Source organism: Balaenoptera borealis (genome assembly GCF_965194805.1).
Source record: "Balaenoptera borealis genome assembly, chromosome: 5".
In the NCBI taxonomy this organism is placed as follows: Eukaryota; Metazoa; Chordata; class Mammalia; order Artiodactyla; family Balaenopteridae; genus Balaenoptera; species Balaenoptera borealis.
Window position 1 is genome coordinate 83,396,955 of NC_138862.1, and position 18,348 is coordinate 83,415,302.

At 42.3% G+C, this 18,348-nt stretch overlaps 2 protein-coding genes across 2 annotated transcripts in view; one reads left to right on the top strand and one right to left on the bottom strand.

Annotated features, from left to right (window-relative positions):
* Nucleotides 1-18,348, top strand: part of ABCC5 (ATP binding cassette subfamily C member 5) — a 200,400-nt gene that overhangs the window by 58,048 nt on the left and 124,004 nt on the right. The gene's annotated exons all lie outside the window — the stretch shown is intronic.
* Nucleotides 11,778-16,816, bottom strand: LOC309629516 (5-hydroxytryptamine receptor 3C-like; the record flags this gene model as incomplete). The annotated part of the gene is made up of 6 exons (XM_082393608.1): nt 11,778-12,007; nt 12,246-12,353; nt 12,502-12,742; nt 14,911-15,078; nt 16,009-16,172; nt 16,708-16,816. 6 exons carry the CDS (start codon nt 16,814-16,816, stop codon nt 11,778-11,780), a joined length of 1,020 nt encoding a protein of 339 aa, XP_082249734.1.

Here is an 18,348-nt window from a genome sequence, read left to right on the forward strand (position 1 = left end):
CCCTGCATTGGCAGGCAGATTCTCAACCACTGCGCCACCAGGGAAGCCCTCCCCTCCCTCTTGAGCAGCCCTCCCATCCTCCTTATCCCACCCCTCTAGGTCATCGCAAAGCATCCAGCTGATCTCCCTGTGCTATGCTGCTTCTTCCCACCAGCCAACTATTTTACATTAGGTAGTTTATATACGTTGATGCTACTCTCACTTCGCCCCAGCTTCCCCCTCCCACCCCAAGTACTCAAGTCCATTCTCTATATCTACCTCTTTATTCCTGCCCTGCAACTAGGTTCATCAGTACCATTTTTTTAGATTCCATATGTATGCATTAGCATACGGTATTTGTTTTTCTCTTTCTGACTGACTTCACTCTATATGACAGACCCTAGGTCCATCCACCTCACAACAAATAGCTCAATTTCATTTCTTTTTATGGCTGAGTAATATTCCACAGTATATATGCGCCACATCTTCTTTATCCATTCATCTGTCGATGGACATTTAGGTTGGTTCCATGTCTTGGATATTGTAAATAGTGCTGCAATGAACATTGTGGTACATGTCTCTTTTTGAATTATGGTTTTCTCAGGGTATATGCCCAGTAATGGGATTGCTGGGTCATATGGTAGTTCTATTTTCAGTCTTTTAAGGAACCTCCATACTATTCTCCACAGTGGTTATATCAATTTACATTCCCACCAACAGTGCAAGAGGGTTCCCTTTCCAGCATTTATGGTTTCTAGATCTTTTGATAATGGCCATTCTGACCAGTGTGAGGTGATACCTCATTGTAGTTTTGATTTGCATTTCTCTAATGATTAGTGATGTTGAGCATCTTTTCATGTGCCTCTTGGCCATCTGTATGTCTTCCTTGGTGAAATATCTATATAGGTCTTCCACCCATTTTTTTAACTGGATTGTTTGTTTTTTTGATATTGAGCTCCATGAGCTGTTTGTCTATTTTGGAGATTAATCCTTTGTCTGTTGTTTCATTTGCAAATATTTTCTCCCATTCTGAGAGCTGTCTTTTTGTCTTGCTTATGGTTTCCTTTGCTGTGCAAAAGCTTTTAAGTTTAATTAAGCCCCATTTGTTTATTTTTGTTTTTATTTCCATTACTCTAGGACGTGGGTCAAAAAAGATCTTGCTGTGGTTTATGTCAAAGAGTGTTTTTCCTATGTTTTCCTCTGAGAGTTTTACGGTGTCTGGTCTTACATTTAAGTCTTTAATCAATTTGGAGTTTATTTTTGTGTATGGTGTTAAGTAGTGTTCTAATTTCATTCTTTTACATGTAGCTGTCCAGTTTTCCCAGCACCACTTATTGAAGAGGCTGTCTTTTCTCCATTGTATATTCTCGCCTCTTTTGTCGTAAATTAGGTGCCCATATATGCGTGGGTTTATCTCTGGGCATTCTATCCTGTACCATTGATCTATATTTCTGTTTTTGTGCCAGTACCATACTGTCTTGATTACTGTAGCTTTGTGTTATAGTTTGAAATCGGGGAGCCTGATTCCTCCAATTCCGTTTTTCTTTCTCAAGATTGCTTTGGGTATTCAGGGTCTTTTGTGTCTCCATACTAATTTTAAGATTTTTTGTTCTAATTCTGTGAAGAATGCCATTGGTAGTTTGATAGGGATTGCATTGAATCTGTAGATTGCTTTGGGTAGTATAGTCATTTTCACAGTATTGATTCTTCCAATCCAAGAACATGGTATATTTCTCTATCTGTTTATGTCATCTTTGATTGCTTTCATCAGTGTTTTATAGTTTTCTGAGTACAAGTCTTTCTCCTCCTTAGGCAGGTTTATTCCTAGGTATTTTATTCTTTTTGTTGCAATCATAAATGGGAGTGTTTCCTTAATTTCTCTTTCTGATTTTTCGTTGTTGGTGTATACAAATGCCAGAGATTTCTGTGCATTAACCTTGTATCCTGCAACCTTACCAAATTCATTGATTAGTTCTAGTAGTTTTCTGGTGGCATCTTTAGGATTTTCTATGTATAGTATCATGTCATCAGCAAACAGTGACAGTTTTACTTCTTCTTTTCCAATTTGTATTCCTTTTATTTCTTTTACTTCTCTAATTGCTGTGGCTAGGACTTCAAAACTATGTTGAATAATAGTGGTGAGAGTGGACATCCTTGTCTTGTTCCTGATCTTAGTGGAAAAGCTTTCAGTTTTTCACCATCGAGTATGATGCTTGCTGTGGGTTTGTCATATATGGCCTTTATTATGTTGAGGTAGGTTCCCTCTATGCCCATTTTTCTGGAGAGTTTTTATAATAACTTGGTGTTGAATTTTGTCAAAAGCTTTTTCTGCATCTACTGAGATGATCATATGGTTTTTATTTCTTAATTTGTTAATGTGGTGTATCACATTGATTGATTTCCATATATTGAAGAATCCTTGCATCGCTGGGATAAATCCCCACTTTTTCATGGTGTATGATCCTTTTAATGTGCTGTTAGATTCTGTTTGCTAGTATTTTGCTCAGGACTTTTGCATCTATGTTCGTCAGTGATGTTGGTCTATAATTTCCTTTTTTTGTGATATCTTTTTCTGGTTTTGGTATCAGGGTGATGGTGGCTTCATAGAATGAATTTGGGAGTGTTTCTACCTCTGCAATTTTTTGGAAGAGTTTGAGCTGGATAGGTGTTAGCTCTTCTCTAAATGTTTGATAGAATTTCGCCTGTGAAGCCATCTGGTCCTCGACTTTTGTTTGTTGGAAGATTTTTAATTATGGTTTCAATTTCATTACTTGTGATAGGTCTGTTTATATTTTCTAATTCTTCCTGGGGCAGTCTTGGAAAATTGTACCTTTCCAAGAATTTGTCCATTTCTTCATGGTTGTCCATTTTATTGGCATATAGTTATTTGTAGTAGTCTCTTATAATCCTTTGTATTTCTGCAGTGTCAGTTGTGATTTCTCCTTTTCCATTTCTAATTTTATTGATTTGAGTCCTCTCCCTTTTTTTCTTGATGAGTCTGGCTAAGGGTTTATCAATTTTGTTTATCTTCCCAAAGAACCAGCTTTTAGTTTTATTGATCTTTGCTATTTTTTTCTTCGTTTTTATTTCATTTATTTCTGCTCTGATCTTTATGATTTCTTTCCTTCTACTGTCTTTGGGTTTTCTTTGTTCTTCTTTCTCTAGCTGTTTTAAGTTTAGGGTTAGATTGTTTATTTGAGATTTTTCTTGTTTCTTGAGGTGAGATTGAATTGCTATAAACTTCCCTCTTAGAACTGCTTTTGCTGCGTCCCATAGGTTGGGTTCTCATGTTTTCGTTGTCATTTGTTTCTGTGTATTTTTAAATTTCTTCTTTGATTTCTTTGGTGATCTCTTGGTTATTTAGTAGTGCACTGTTTAGCCTCCATGTATTTGTGTTTTTTACAGTTTTTTTCCTGTAATTGATTTGCAATCTCATAGCATTGTAGTCAGAAAAGATGCTGGATATGATTTCAATTTTCTTAAATTTTCCAAGGCTTGATTTGTGACCCAAATGCGATCTATCCTGGAGAATGTTCCATGTGCACTTGAGAAGAAAGTGTATTCTGCCACTTTGGGGTGGAATGTTCTATAAATATCAATTAGATCTATCTGGTCTCTTATGTCATTTAAAGCTTGTGTTTCCTTATTTATTTTCTGTTTGGATGATCTGTCCATTGGTGTAAGTGGGGTGTTAAAGTTCCCTACTATTATTGTGTTACTGTCCATTTCTTCTTTCATGTTTGTTAGCATTTGCCTTATGTATTGAGGTGCTCCTATGTTGGGTGTATAAACATTTATAATTGTTATATCTTCTTCTTGGATTGATTCTTTGATCATTATGTAGTGTCCCTCCTTATCTCTTGGAACAGTCTTTATTTTAAAGTCTATTTTATCTGATACAAGTATTGCTACTCCAGCTTTCTTTTGATTTCCATTTGCATGGAATACCTTTTTCCATCCCTTCACTTTCCATCTGTATGTGTCCCTAGGCCTGAAGTGTGTCTCTTGTAGATAGCATATATATGGGTCTTGTTTTTGTATCCATTCAGCCAGTCTGTGTCTTTTGGTTGAGGCATTTAATCCATTTACATTCAAGGTTATTATTGATATGTATGTTCCTATTACCATTTTCTTAATTGTTTTGGGTTTGTTTTTGTGGGTCTTTTTCTTCTCTTGTGTTTCCCGCCTAGAGAAGTTTCTTTAGCATTTGTTGTAATGCTGGTTTGGTGGTGCTGATTTCTCTTAGCTTTTGCTTGTCTGAAAAGCTTTTGACTTCTCCATTGAATCTGAATGAGATCCTTGCTGGGTAGATTGACTATTGACTCTTTCCTTTCCCATGTTATGGAAGTTTTCAACTATAATCTCTTCAAATATTTTCTCAAACCCTTTCTTTTTCTCTTCTTCTTCTGGGACCCCTATAATTTGAATGTTGGTGCATTTAGTGTTGTCCCAGAGGTCTCTGATATTGTCTTCAATTCTTTTCATTCTTTTTTCTTTATTCTGCTCCTCGGCAGGTATTTCCACCATTTTGTCTTCCAGCTCACTTATTCGTTCTCCTGCCTCAGTTATTCTGTTATTGATTCCTTCTAGTGTATTTTTCATTTCAATATTGTGTTGTTCATCTCTGTATGTTTGTTCTTCAGTTCTTCTAGATCTCTGTTGAACATTTCTTGTATTTTCTCAGTCTGCCTCCATTCTATTTCTGAGATTCTGGATCATCTTTCCTATCATTACTCTGAATTCTTTTTCAGGTAGATTGCCTATTTCCTCTTCATTTATTTGGTCTTGTAGGTTTTTACCTTGCTCCTTCATCTGTGACATATTTTTTTTTAATTAATTAATTAATTAATTTATTTATTTTTGGCTGTGTTGGGTCTTCGTTTCTGTGCAAGGTCTTTCTCCAGTTGTGGCAAGCGGGGTCCACTCTTCATCCTGGTGTGTGGGCCTCTCACTATCGCGGCCTCTCTTATTGCAGAGCACAGGCTCCAGACGCGCAGGCTCAGCAGTTGTGGCTCACGGGCCCAGCCGCTCTGCGGCATGTGGGATCCTCCCAGACCAGGGCTCGAACCCGTGTCCCCTGCATTGGCAGGCAGACTCTCAACCACTGCGCTACCAGGGAAGCCCTGTGACATATTTTTTTGCCATCTCATTTTTTTTTTTTTATGAGTGGTATTGTGTTCCTGTCTTACTTGTTGTTTGGCCTGAGGCTTCCAACACTGGAGTTTGTAGGCTATTGGGTAGAGCTGGATCTTGGTGCTGATATGACGAACTCTGTGAGACCTCACTCTGATGAATATTCCTGGGGTCTGAGGTTCTCTGTTAGTCCAGTGGTTCGGACTCAGAGCTCCCACTGCAGGAGCTTCGGCCCAACCCCTGGCTCATGAGCCAAGATCCCGCAAGCCACATGTGGTGGCAAAACAAAACAAAACAAAACAATAACAAAGTAAAAAATAAAATTAGACTAGGAAACTAACATATATGTTAGAAAGAATATAAAAATAAAAATATAGATGAATCAACAACCAGAAGGTACATCAGTACCACAATAGTAAAAAAGAGGAGGGTAAAGAAAAAAAAAAAGGCAGGGGAAGGCCTTGGCTGTGGAGGGCAGGGCCTAAGCAAGGGTGAGGTTTGGGTGGTGGGTGGGGCCTGTGCTTAGGACCCACAGGGCTGGAAAAGGCCCTGGGGGCTATGGGGGGGTGAGGCTTAGGCTCAAGGAACAGAAGGGGCCCAGGTGTGCCCCCCACCCCTGGTCTCAGAGGGCAGGGGACCTCACCTGGGAGCCCAGCAGGCTTCCTGGGCTCGAGTGGGCAGGGCAATCGCCCTCTGCTCTTCTCCCGCTCCTCCCAGATGGCTCCTCCCACCTACCTCTCCTGATCTCCCCAGGCCTCCCTCCTATGCCCCCAGGGACCCATGTGGCCTGGAGGGGGCTTTGGAGGTGGGGGTACCAGCTTGGGAGCTCAGCAGGCTCCCCAGCCCCAGTGGGCCAGGTAATCGCCCTCCGCTCCTCTCCCGCTTCTCCTGGAGAGTCCCTCCCACCTGCCTCTCCTGATCTCCCCGGCCTCAGGGGCACTGAGCCTGTCTGGCCTCCACTTCTCCGACCCCCCTCAGTCCGTCTACTTCCTACCAGTTCACTTTGGGGCTCCTCCCGTCTCCTTGGGCGACAGAGTCCCCCACCAGCGGCCGGCAGGCATCTTAGTTGTGGGGAGACGATAAGTCCATGTCTTCCTACACCACCATCTTGACTCCACCTCCCAGCTTGCTTTTAATTAGTATTTGCCTTACATAACTTTTCCTATCTTTTACCTTTAGCTTTCCTGTGTCCTTAGGTTTTAGGTGTGTCTTTTAAAAATCCAACTAAACAAATACTAACTAAATTGTTGAGTTTAGTACATTTAGATTCATTTTTATTACTAAAATAGTTGGATTTATTTCTGCCATCTTATTTCACACTTTGTTTCTTTTTTCCTCCTTTTTGACTTTTGGTTTCATTTAGGATTTTCTTTCCTCATTTCATTTTTCCTTCTCCATTCCTTTGTCTCTCTCTGCCACTTTCTGGCAGAGAAATATATTCAGCCTTGTCTTCTAAGTCACCAATTCCTTTTTATCTGTCTCTAATTTGCTTTAACTTATCCACTGAGGTTTTTTTTCAATAATTATATTTTTTGTTTTTAGAAATTATATTTGCTTCTTCTAATACATCTGGTTATTTTTATAGTCCCTTGTTCAGTGTACAAAATCTTTGCTTATCATAATGTTGCAGTATGTTTTGCTCTAGTTTCTTCCGGAAGTTTTATAGTTATAACTTTATATTTATGCTAGCTGAGTGACTCTTACATATCAGGCAAATGAGAAAATACCCACATGGAAATGGGTAGGAAAGATGGAGACATACTCTCACTGTAAACCAGTTCCTCCTCCCAGCACAATATCATATAGTTAAGAGGGAACCCTCAACTCTTGAGTGAACCCTCTCCTGAAGAGTGAAGGCTTTAGACCATGCATCTAGCATCCCAACTTTTATTCATCCCCTTCCTTGTTACAAAAAGGATTTAAGATATTATACCCTTTAACTGAGGATATAAAGGGAGATAAGCAAGTACTGTTAAATTATCTAGTTTAATGCATGATTGAAGGCAATCCGCTGATGTTCTTTTATTTTTATTTTATTATTTTTTTAACTTTTTTTTTGGCCGTACCCTGCAGCATGTGAGATCTCAGTTCCCTGACCAGGGATCGAACCCACACCCCTGCATTGGAAGCACGGAGTCTTAACCACTGGACTGCCAGGGAGGTCCCCCGACGTTCTTTTAATATCAACAAGTGAGCAGTGATTTTAACTAATGTAAGTTTGAGTCTGTTAACTCCTAAATAAGACTACAATTACTAACCTAAAAATAGTTAAATGAAAACCTATACAACAATGAATATGAACAAACTATCGCTATTCACACAACATGGCTAAATCTCACAAACATAATATTGAGGAAAAAAGCCAGACATAAAAGAATACATACTGTAATTCCATTTATCTAAAATCCTAAAACACGCTAAACGAGTCTAGAAGTCGGGTTAGTGATTATCTTCAGAGAGAATAAATGGGAGTAATGATTGGGAGGGGCCCCAAGGAGTGTTTTTTCCTAAAGTTGTTCTATTTCTTCACCTGGGTGGTGGTTATACAGGTGTGATCAATTTTAAAAATTCATTGGGTGGTACACATAGATTCGTACACTTTTCTGTATGTATGTTGTATTGCAATACAAAGTTTAATTTAAAAAGTTATGTGAAGGAAGAAAAACCTTCTTTATTATGTAAGGTTTCGGCATGCCAGCTGTGTGTTGCATTTAATATGTTGAAAGGCTGAGTTAATGATTCAAGATATTGCTTAAGAATTATTGAATACTGAAATAAGAAACTACTTTGGGTGACTAAATGTCTCAGACTGGCTTAAATAATACATGAAAGATGGAATCCACGTGTAAGGCAGAGAAGAGTGAAAAGAAAGTAGTTTGTGAGCTCAAGATCCCTGAGACTAGGAATCTAAGCAGATCTTTCCTCAGAAAGTATGAGAAAATAGGCAAGAGTTGTGGTCTTAACTTTTGTCAGAAGTAGGAACTGGGCAAGCAGACAGAACTGCTGCTCCTTTGGTGTCTAATGAAGATCATGTTAGAACAGTCTGGAGCAGGCAGTAAGAGAGTAAGAGAGACCTGGGCATTGGATATGTTGGCTTTGGGTAACTTGGCAGAATTACTGAATTTACCTTGAAGGGAAGAATCTTGAATAATGACTTATTTCCTAATTGCATTTAATCCTCTGTCTGCTAAATTGTGTCTTTATAAATCCTTGTGCTTGCTGAGTAAGAAGCTCCAAAGCTTTTTGGTGGTTCCTTGAGACAGGTAGCCACACGTTATAGAAAATCCTCATGGTGTAATTATAAAGTGCTACTTATTTAGTATAGATTCCTACTACTATGCTATATATGTGGAATAATCAATATCAGGGGTATCACCTCTGAATTATTAAGGATGATGATATAAATTAATTGTCCTTAATATCAGATACGGATGGGAGGTTTTCAGAAGAACTAGTAAAGATAAAGGAGAAATAATAGTGAAAGATGTTGGTATAAGGAAGGTATCGATATAAGAGAAAATACAAGAGTAGTAACAGAGAAAGGTGAGAGAAAATGATGTTGAAAGAGCAAACAGACAAGCTTGGTTTTCAGAGAGAGAAGCAGAGAGATGAAAGAAGAGAGGGGATAAGTATGAAACATGGTACTGCCTGTAGATATTCTGGATTTCCAGAAGGTGGAAGGAATCAAAGGCAGTGTTGAGACAAAATGTACAATAAGAATGGGCATATATATGGGGTGCCAAAAGAATAAGTAGGGAGAAATTTTTCTCAGAATTGTTTAAAGACTGAGAAAAGAAACACTGAGAGGTGAGAAGGTTGTGAGGATACTCCTGGATGCTGCTAATGAAAGGAGAGAGGGATTTCCCTTGTGGTCCAGTGGTTAAGACTCTGTACTTCCACTGTAGGGGGCACAGGTTCGATTCCTTCCTGGTCAGGGAACTAAGATCCCATATGCCGCATGGTGCAGCCAAAAAAACAAATAAATAAATAAATAAAAATAAATAAATAAACAAAAGGAGAGAGTGGGAGCTTAGAAATCGCCACCTAAGAAGTTAGAAACATAATCAAGCTTTTGAAGAGAGTAGTATATCCAGGACCAGAGTTCATAAATTTCCAGGGTGTACTCTTAACAGAGCTTTACAATAGAAAATGGAGGAAAGGGAAATAAAGTTATCATAAGGGATATATATATATATATATATAGAGAGAGAGAGAGAGAGAGAGAGAGAGAGAGAGAGAGAGAGAGGGAGAGAGAGAGAGAGAGAGAATGGGAGAGGGCCATTGGGAATCAGATGCACCACCTCTGAAATTGTGAAATACCCCTAACATTCCTGCTGACATATCTAGGCTAGAACTAGCTTAAAATATTTTGCTTCATTGTCAGGTCATGTTTTAAATTGCAAGGCTCACCTCAACCTTAACATATGAACAGGATGTTGTTTTGCAAAGGATATTGTCAATTGTAATGATCCTGGCACAGAAAACCTAAAGTCACATATGTATGAGGTGGAAAAAAAATTACAAGATGATGTCTAGAGAAGTACAAATATGGGGATGGGAAAGGAAAAAGAAATGATGCAAAGGTGATCTTAAGGAATTTGAAATTCCTCAATGATGTCATAAACGCTCTTCATTTTAAGTTATTGGCAAAAGTCAAGAACGAGTTTCTGAGTGAGAAACACGTTCCAACTAATGGAAAGAGGGAAACATAAGAGAATCTGCAAGCAGAAATGCCTTTGCCACTGTATAAGGAACGTCTCTAAGAACGCAAAGATAGTTGACATGTAAAAATGGGCTGCTAATTTTCTACATAAGTTATGGAAAAATAAAATAAAATATGCCAAGATGGGATAAAGGGATTACATCTAGAGCTAACAGACACTGATTCTTGGTTGGCTGCCGTTAATTCATGCATTTAATAGTTCAACAAGTCTATTAAGCACCTATGATGTGTCAGACATCATGATCATGGTACCATATACTGAGCTATAAAAATGGATGAGACATTGTGCCTGACCTTTAGGAAGGCACACTCTCCGAGTGGAGGCAGAAATATAAATAAATCCCTGAAATCTATTCCTCTAGTTGAATATAATTAAAACATAATCCAGATATTCATCCTTCATATTCTTTCACTTCCCCTTTCAATTTCTCTCTCTCCTCAGGTCCTTGCTCCCAGCTAGCTGTTAAGAGTCCTCCGCAGGATGATATCTGCTGGTGGTGGTGTGAAGTACTGTTAATACGGAACTCTTTTTTAAAAAATAGGTTGTTGTTGGTTTTTTTTTTTTTGTAAAAATAATACATGCTCATTGAAAACACAGACAAGGATATAAAAGAAGATAGCAATCACTCATAATCCCTTTATGCAGGACAAAATTTGCTCTTGTTTTTTTTTTTGGTGTCTAGCCATCCATACCTTTTCCTCTGCATTTCTATCTAGCACTCTATTTTTTAAAAGAGAAATTATGTATACATAGTGTTTTGTAACTTGTTTTCTCCACTTTATATATCATGGACCTGTTTCCATGGTTTTAACAGAGATCTGTATTCTCACTTTAAATGGCTACAAAGCATTCCACTGTGTGGCTGTACAACTATGTAACCTGAACCCTTTAATTGAGGCCCTTAACTAGTCTTCCCGGCCCTCCTCCAGGCATGTGTATCAGAAGGCCCTCTCTGTTTGATGTTGTGAAATCAGAAGAACCTGTCAGAGTAAAAAAAGGACACAAATGAAATGGAAATGGTTGATGAAAGCGACATTTTGCAATTGTAAATATTTTATACTAATTTCTTGCAAATGAGATTGACCTTTTTATTCCTTTGAATCTCTGAAAGTGTCCGAGAGACTTAAAATCAAATCAGATTACACCTGTTTAGGGTGAAGTATCAAAGCTTCTGCAAGAGAACTCTTTACCCCAGTGTTTGTGTAGCTACAATAAATGTACTGAGGAGCCAGAGCCTCCTGGAAAGTCATTTTTGTTTTTGTTTTTAAAAATTTAATTAATTAATTAATTAATTTTTGGCTGTGTTTGGTCTTCGTTCCTGTGCGTGGACTTTCTCTACTTGGGGCAAGCGGGGGCTACTCTTTGTTGCGGTGCGCGGGCTTCTCATCGTGGTGGCTTCTCTTGCTGTGGAGCACAGGCTATAGGCGTGTGGGCTTCAGTAGTTGTGGAACGCAGGCTCAGTAGTTGTGGCTTGTGGGCTCTAGAGCGCAGGCTCATAGTTGTGGCTCATGGGCTTATTTGCTCCACGGCATGTGGGATCTTCCCGGACCAGGGCTTGAACCCGTGTCCCCTGCATTGGCAGGCGGATTCTTAACCACTGCGCCACGAGGGAAGCCCTGGAAAGTTGTTTATTGGGACAATCAGTCAGGGAGAGACTCCACTGACCCCGATCTTCAGTGGTAAGGGAGTCAGAGGTTAGATGTGGCTAAGGAACACTGAAAGTGTGCAGGATTGAGGACTGTGCATATGAGAAGTCAGGAGATTGTCTAGGGCTGTTCTAAACCTGCTCGGTAGGGCTCTGTTGGAGTTTTGGGAATATAGAGGGGACATGGTAGTCACTGGGGGTGTTTAGATTAGGAAAGGGCCTGTGACTGGCTGGCCCTAAGACCACGAGAAACTTTAAGCTGTGGTTTGCAGGGAGAGGTGGGTGTGGATGTCTGCCTAGGTGTCCCAGAGGATGATGACCGTGACGACGGAGGGGGCCGGGAAGAGCAGGCAGAGGCGGAAGAGCAGGGTGTCCGTCATGTGGCTGAGCTGTAGCCACAGGCTGACCGAGTGCTGCTTCTGAGCCTCGTCTTCCTGCTGGGCCCTCGCTGACCCAGGGCACCCATTTAGCTCTGTGTCTCCGGGACCTGGCACCTTCCCCACCAACTCCACGGTACCCTTCACACCTGCGGAGAGACAGAGACTCCACTGTGGGCTGCCAAGGTCAGCTGGGGGGTTGTGGGAGCAGGAAGGAGGCGGGAGCAGAGAAGGGGAGGTGATGGGAGAGGACGCGTGGGCAGTGCTGATTTCCCTCCCCAGGCAGGTGGGCAGGGCTGAGGCCCAGGCCCGTGTTTCCCTTCTGGGGCGCAGCGGGGCAGCGTTTCCTTGGGCTGGTGCAGTGTAGAAGCAGGGAACGGAGCCAGCGAGGCCTGGGTGGAGGCTGGGTGGTGGCCAGGTGCAGCAGGTAGGTGATGAAGATGGTCTCCAGCAGGCGGAGCACCATCAGTGACAGACACAGGGCAAAGTAGACACCTGGAGGGAAGCTGGGCCTGCCTGAGGGCCAGAGGCACCAGCCAGGGACTTCTTGTTTCCTCTGTTCCCGGAGGGCCCATTTGCAGGATCTCTTTTTACTCTGACCTGGTTTCATTGGTCCCTCTCTCCACTCCACCCCCCACCTTGCTTTTCTTCTCCTGATGGAGGGAGGGGCCATACTGATGAGAGGGGATGCCACTGGCAGGGAGTAAGTCATTCAACGTCATGAGCAGGAAGATGTTGTAGCCCATCAGGAGTGTCATCTTGAATGGGGCATAGCTCTCACTTTCTGCCGGCAGGTAGAAGCTGAGGGCGTCGATGGCTATCAGAAAGCTACTGGGCACCAGGAGGTTTATGACGTAGAGGCTGGGCCTGCGCCTGATGGTCACCTGGTGGGGAGGAGTGTGGAGAACGTGGCAAATAACCGATGCCAGAGGGCTCAACTCTCTCTCTCTATATATATATATATTTTTTTAAATTTATTTTATTTATTTATTTTTGGCTGTGTTGGGTCTTCTTTGTGGTGCACGGGCTTCTCATTGCAGTGGCTTCTCTTGTTGCGGAGCACGGGCTCTAGGCTTCAGTAGTTGTGGCACGCAGGCTCAGTAGTTGTGGCTCGCGGGCTCTAGAGCACAGGCTCAGTAGTTGTGGCACACGAGCTTAGTTGCTCCGCGGCATGTGGGATCTTCCCGGACTAGGGCTCGAACCCATGCCCCCTGCATTGGCAGGCAGATTCTTAACCCCTGGGCCACCAAGGAAGTCCCTCAACTCTATATTTGATTATCCAATCCTTGCTGATGTCCAGTTAGGCTGGCCACGGGATGACCTCTTTGGGTAACAGATGCATTTAATTGTGATCTCTTCTGAAGTGCCCCCAATTTTGTTGTCTAATTTTCCCTTATTTTCCACCTGCTGGGAACACAACAATTGTAGACTTTTAGGGGCAAGTGGGGCACTTTGGATCATCGGACAGGACCACCCATTCTTACAACAGCCCAGCTGCTCTTCCTCTCTGCAGGGCAGAGGCCTTGGGGATCCTTCTTGAGGGCAGTTAGGGTAGAGGGCAGAGTGAGGAGCAGGTGTTTAACCCCCTGGAACTATTTTTACATCCCAAAGGGCCTTAGATCAAGAGGAAAATCACAGAGCAACTGGGCTCAGAAGTCAAACAGGGGCCCCTGGACTTACAGAGGACATGATCTGGTCATGTAGGTTGCTGTCCACCAACGTGGGGTGGCCTTGTCGATGTTCAGGAGCTGCCACTCCCCCTGGGTCAGAATGACGTTACGAGACGTGTCTGTTATCACCCACAATTCCTTATCCATGCCCAGGAGCATGCTGTCCAGTGCAAGGGAGGCTGGGGCCGCTCAGTCTGGAAGTGTCCTCAAGTCTCCTGTACACAAGATTCAATTCCTCCTTCACTGAGCTTCTTCAACAAATTCTCTTCTCTGTCCTTTAAAGCAGGGCATCCAGGTTGTCTCAGATGGGTCACAGGACCAGCAATTCATATATGTGTGGGCTGCAGCATTGGGAGTTTCTTTGTTGTTGTTGAAGTCAAAGTTATGGGAAGATTAGATATGACTCAAACATGAGTCAAGAACTTTCCTGTTTTTCTTCTCAATTCCCCAGTTCTATGATGTTGTTTTAGTGGACTCAGTCTTGAGCAGCTCAATATTTTTATAATTACACGCATGCCTATTATAATGATTAATTTATCCAGTTCTGCCACAGGATACCTGGTGGCATTCAGTTACGTTAATTACCGGTTTAAGTGTGTTAGCTATTAATGTTAAAAGGTTTGAGCTAAAATTTATAGATGTGCAGCAGCTCAGGGTCAGGTGGGCCTCTTTGGTGCAAGGGCCATCTAAGATCTAAAGGAGTGGTATTTATTTATTTTATTTATTTACTTTATTGAGGAATTAAAGCAGTAGTTCTTAACCCTCTCTGCACATTAGCATCACCTGGGGAGATATAAAAAATCACAGTAACTGAGCCCCACCTGGAACAATTAAGTTGGAATTTCTGAGGGAATGCATAGTTATGGGTATTTTTAAAAAGCTTCAGTGGGTAGCCAGAGTCGAGAAACACTAATCTAAAACCTTCCTAAGTAATACCTACATCATTTAAATATCTTCCCCTTGAACCTTAAGTGGTTACCAAAATGTGTCTCGCTCACCTGTGTAGAGGAGGGAACTGAAGGTGAACGTGCAGTTCAGTTGGTCAAAAAGAAAGTAGAAGATGTCCAGATTACAGATGCTGGTCACCTTCATTGGCCTGTCATACTGTATTCAACCTTTGCTGCTGACACAGGCGGTGAGACCTGGAGGTCCCCGATCCACATCCACGCTGCTTGTGAGAGTCAGGGAGAGGTGGGTGCTGTGGGTGCCTTCATCAGCTTTTGACTCCCTTCCGTCCCAGGTCTTCCCCTACTGTGCTCCTTTTGGGCTCTTTCTCTAAGGTCACTCTCTCGTCTCTTCTGCTCATAGTGTTTTGTGGGAGTCACCTAACTGAGGCTGTGCCCAAGTCTGAATCTGTTGGTGTCCCCGTGCCCTGCACTGACCCTCAGCTCTTCTTTGCAGATGGGCTTCATGCTAGCTTTCCCCCACCCAGATATGCACAATTGCATGATGATGATGTTTGGGAGCCACAGGTTCTCAGCTGATGCAGTGAGCTTATTGTTGCTGATGTACTCTTCTGGGTTCCAGCTGATGAAAGGATTGTCCCACATCTGCAGCCAGGGTGGTGGAAGCAGAGATGAGTGATGGTGGAGCTTGTCCAGTCAGCCCCTCCTGCCCTTTCCTTTCTTCTTTAAACTCTGATCCTCTTACTCCCACTGGGGTCCCTAATGACCGCAGCCTATCTCCCTTACTTTATTAGCCAAGTGTTATTGGCAAAGTACCTCTTAATGACCTGTTTTTAAGGCAGACCTTAAATATAGCCTAAAACCATTTGGACCCAGAGACATACCACTACATTGGTCTACAACCACTTGGCCATTTTCTTGGGTCACCACTTCTATCTTCCTAAGCTGCCCAGGGAGATTTGTGTCCCCAGGACCAGTCCAGTTCTAGATGGAGTTATTTGGTCCCAGGAAGATTTATACATTGGGTAGAGGTCTGGAAAACCTTAAGTCACTCCTCAAATTTAAACTTATAATTGGAAGTGGGAAGGGGAGAGTTGATCTGCCTTACCATAGTAATCCACAGGAATGATGTCAGAAGCTGGAGCTATGCATCTTGGTAAAGAAATTCCCATCCAGGATTATTAGTGCAAAAAGATTTGGCCCACGGCCACCACTTATTCTTATAAATATTTTCTAATTTATTGGACCAAGCATAGTTCTAGATGCTGAAGTGTCTTTTCCTTATTGTTTCCCCTTGTATCTAGGAACAATTCAGGTTTTAATTGCCATATAGACCACTTCTTTCTGGAGCCTTCCAGAAAGGTCAGGACTCAAGGCTAAATCCTTCCTGAAAAAATGTCACTGCAGCATTCTTCTCTGTGTCTCCCCATCCCATAGGAAAACCCTCTAATTGGTACAAAATCCATTCAGAGTACCTACTATTCACCACTAGACCAGTACAATGTTGGATTGACAGGGCAGGGGATCCTTATTCCCCACTAGAAGCGATGGAAAGTGGGGACCAGGTCTCATCACTTCAAGGATGGCAGACAGGATGAAGGAGATGTTGATATGAGTGGGGATGCTGAAACTGGTGACTGGACGGAAGGCCTTTCTGTCAAACACTGCTTGAAAGGCAGCAGGATCCACCCCATGCTGGTTGAGTCCTGAGCAATTGATGGTGAAAGTGTCACCTCTTCCTGTAGAGAGCAGAGACCCTGTGAGAGAAGGCCTCTGTTGCCAGGCTGGAGCCTCTCTGCAGAGAGAGAAAACAGGGGACACACTGGGAGAAGCAGGTGAGCCCTCCTTCCTGGGCCAAGACTTCCCAAGGCCATAGCCCTTCCTGCCAGGGCTGGAGCGGATGGGCTGGTCTGGTAGGCAAATGGTGGAAATTGATGTGGAGAGCTGAGTCAGTACGTATTCTCATTCTCGTTGTTCATCTTCATGCAAAACCTGCCCAAATCTGTTTACAAACTCATCCTTGATGTATTGGCAGCCGCTTCAATAAAGCCCATCATAATACTCTTGGGTCCACCTAGTAGTACCACTCAGCACTGCCCTAGAACTTGTAGTCAAGATCACTTAGAAATCTGCTCTAATGATTTCTCATCTTCATTTTCAGGGACTTCTGTTTATCTAAGACAAGAGCTGATTTATCAAGAAGATAAGAGAGATAAACACCTGCACTTACTAGGTAGATATGGGAGACATATAGTAGGTATTCTGAAAGCTTACCTTGGTGCTTTATGCTTATTTTGCCCTTCTCAGATTTAGTGACCTCAGATATCTTAGGATTTATTTCCAGCACTGGGATCATGAGGCGATATCGCTGAGCATAAACCATACGCCAGTCATATAGTGAGCCCTATGTGGGTGTTCTCTCCTGGCCATGGCCAGGGAGCCGTCTCAGTACCTGAGCAGAATCTTTGCCCCATTCCCATTTTTGTGTGATCTTTTTCTCTGCCTGCTCCTGTCTATCTCCATCTCTTTCCATAACATTTAAGGTATGTACCCAGACTGGGAACAAATAGTCCCTCATGGAGGCAAAGTATCCACTTTCTTCTACCTCAGATTGATTCCCACCCTCTCTTGGTATTTTACTTACTCCTTCAGGGCTACTCTTTTCATAGACACCATATCAAAGGAAAAAGAGACAAGGAGGGTAGGATGAGGGTGTGGTGGAAGAGGCACTGGAGGACGATGAAAACGTAGAATTGGAGAGGTGGTGAAATGGGACAGTCTGGTAGATCCCTATGCAGTCAGGGAGAGAGGAGGGCTGTGTGTCCTGAGCAGTGGAATGTCTTTCTATTTGTCACCAAAAGGAAATCAAAACACTGACATTATGGAAGAACTATTTAACATGTTAATTCTAATGTCCTTCAAGTGCCAGAAGGAAGTGCCTAGATATCCTTCAGAACCACACTCTGGTCTTCCCTGTTCTTGCCCCATCTTACCTTGAAGCAGGAGGCTGATAGTGAAGCACAAGAGGATTCCCCTCCTAGCAGGCCACCCCTCTTCCATCCTCCTCTTCTGGACTCTTCTCTGGGGACTCACCAGGAGCCCCTAAACCCTGGGGCTTAAAGGAGCTCGGACCACACCTTGGTTCCTGGTTTTGAATACTGCTCATGACAGGTGACCACACCCTGGTGAGAGGCTGTGGCCAGAGAGGTCACAGCAGAGTGTCCTGCTTTAGCCCTGTCCAGGTATGCTTTCCGGGCTCCAGGAAGGGAGAAAGTTGGGCCAAGATTAAGGGAGAAGCATCCTGTTTGGAAGCTCTGTGCTGAGATCAATAACAAAATAACTCACTTTAATGAGAGAGCTTGGGCTGGGGAAATATGAATTATTATTTTTCTAAGGCCAAGGAATCTGCAGATTTGGAAAGGTAACAATATGTAGTGATTTGGTTATGTATTCATTCAGAATAATTGCAAATGCCAAATTATAAATCTTGATTCATAGCTTCATTATCTGCTGTTTATATTTTTCCAACATTCCCCAGCTAGATTTCCTCTCTCCAGTCTTTCTGCCTCCCTAATTCATTCTCCCCCAGATAATGTTCTACATATAATTTTTTACTCTATGCATTGATTACGTGATAATTAGACATCACAAAACAGGTAGCAGATCTGTTTTTAACATCTTTATATTGTCAATAGTGTTATACGTTATCATAAACTAATCATCTCAGCTAGCATAAATATTAATGGCCTGTGTCAATGTTATGTCTTATGTCACATCTCTGTAGAAAAACACAATCGGACCAAATGAGTGAATTGGGGCATTGTTATATTAAGTATCTTAGCTACGTTTCCAGAAAGTTGGAAATTTCTCCTTGCAGAAAGGGTGAAGAGTTAAGACCTAGAGTACAAAAGAAAC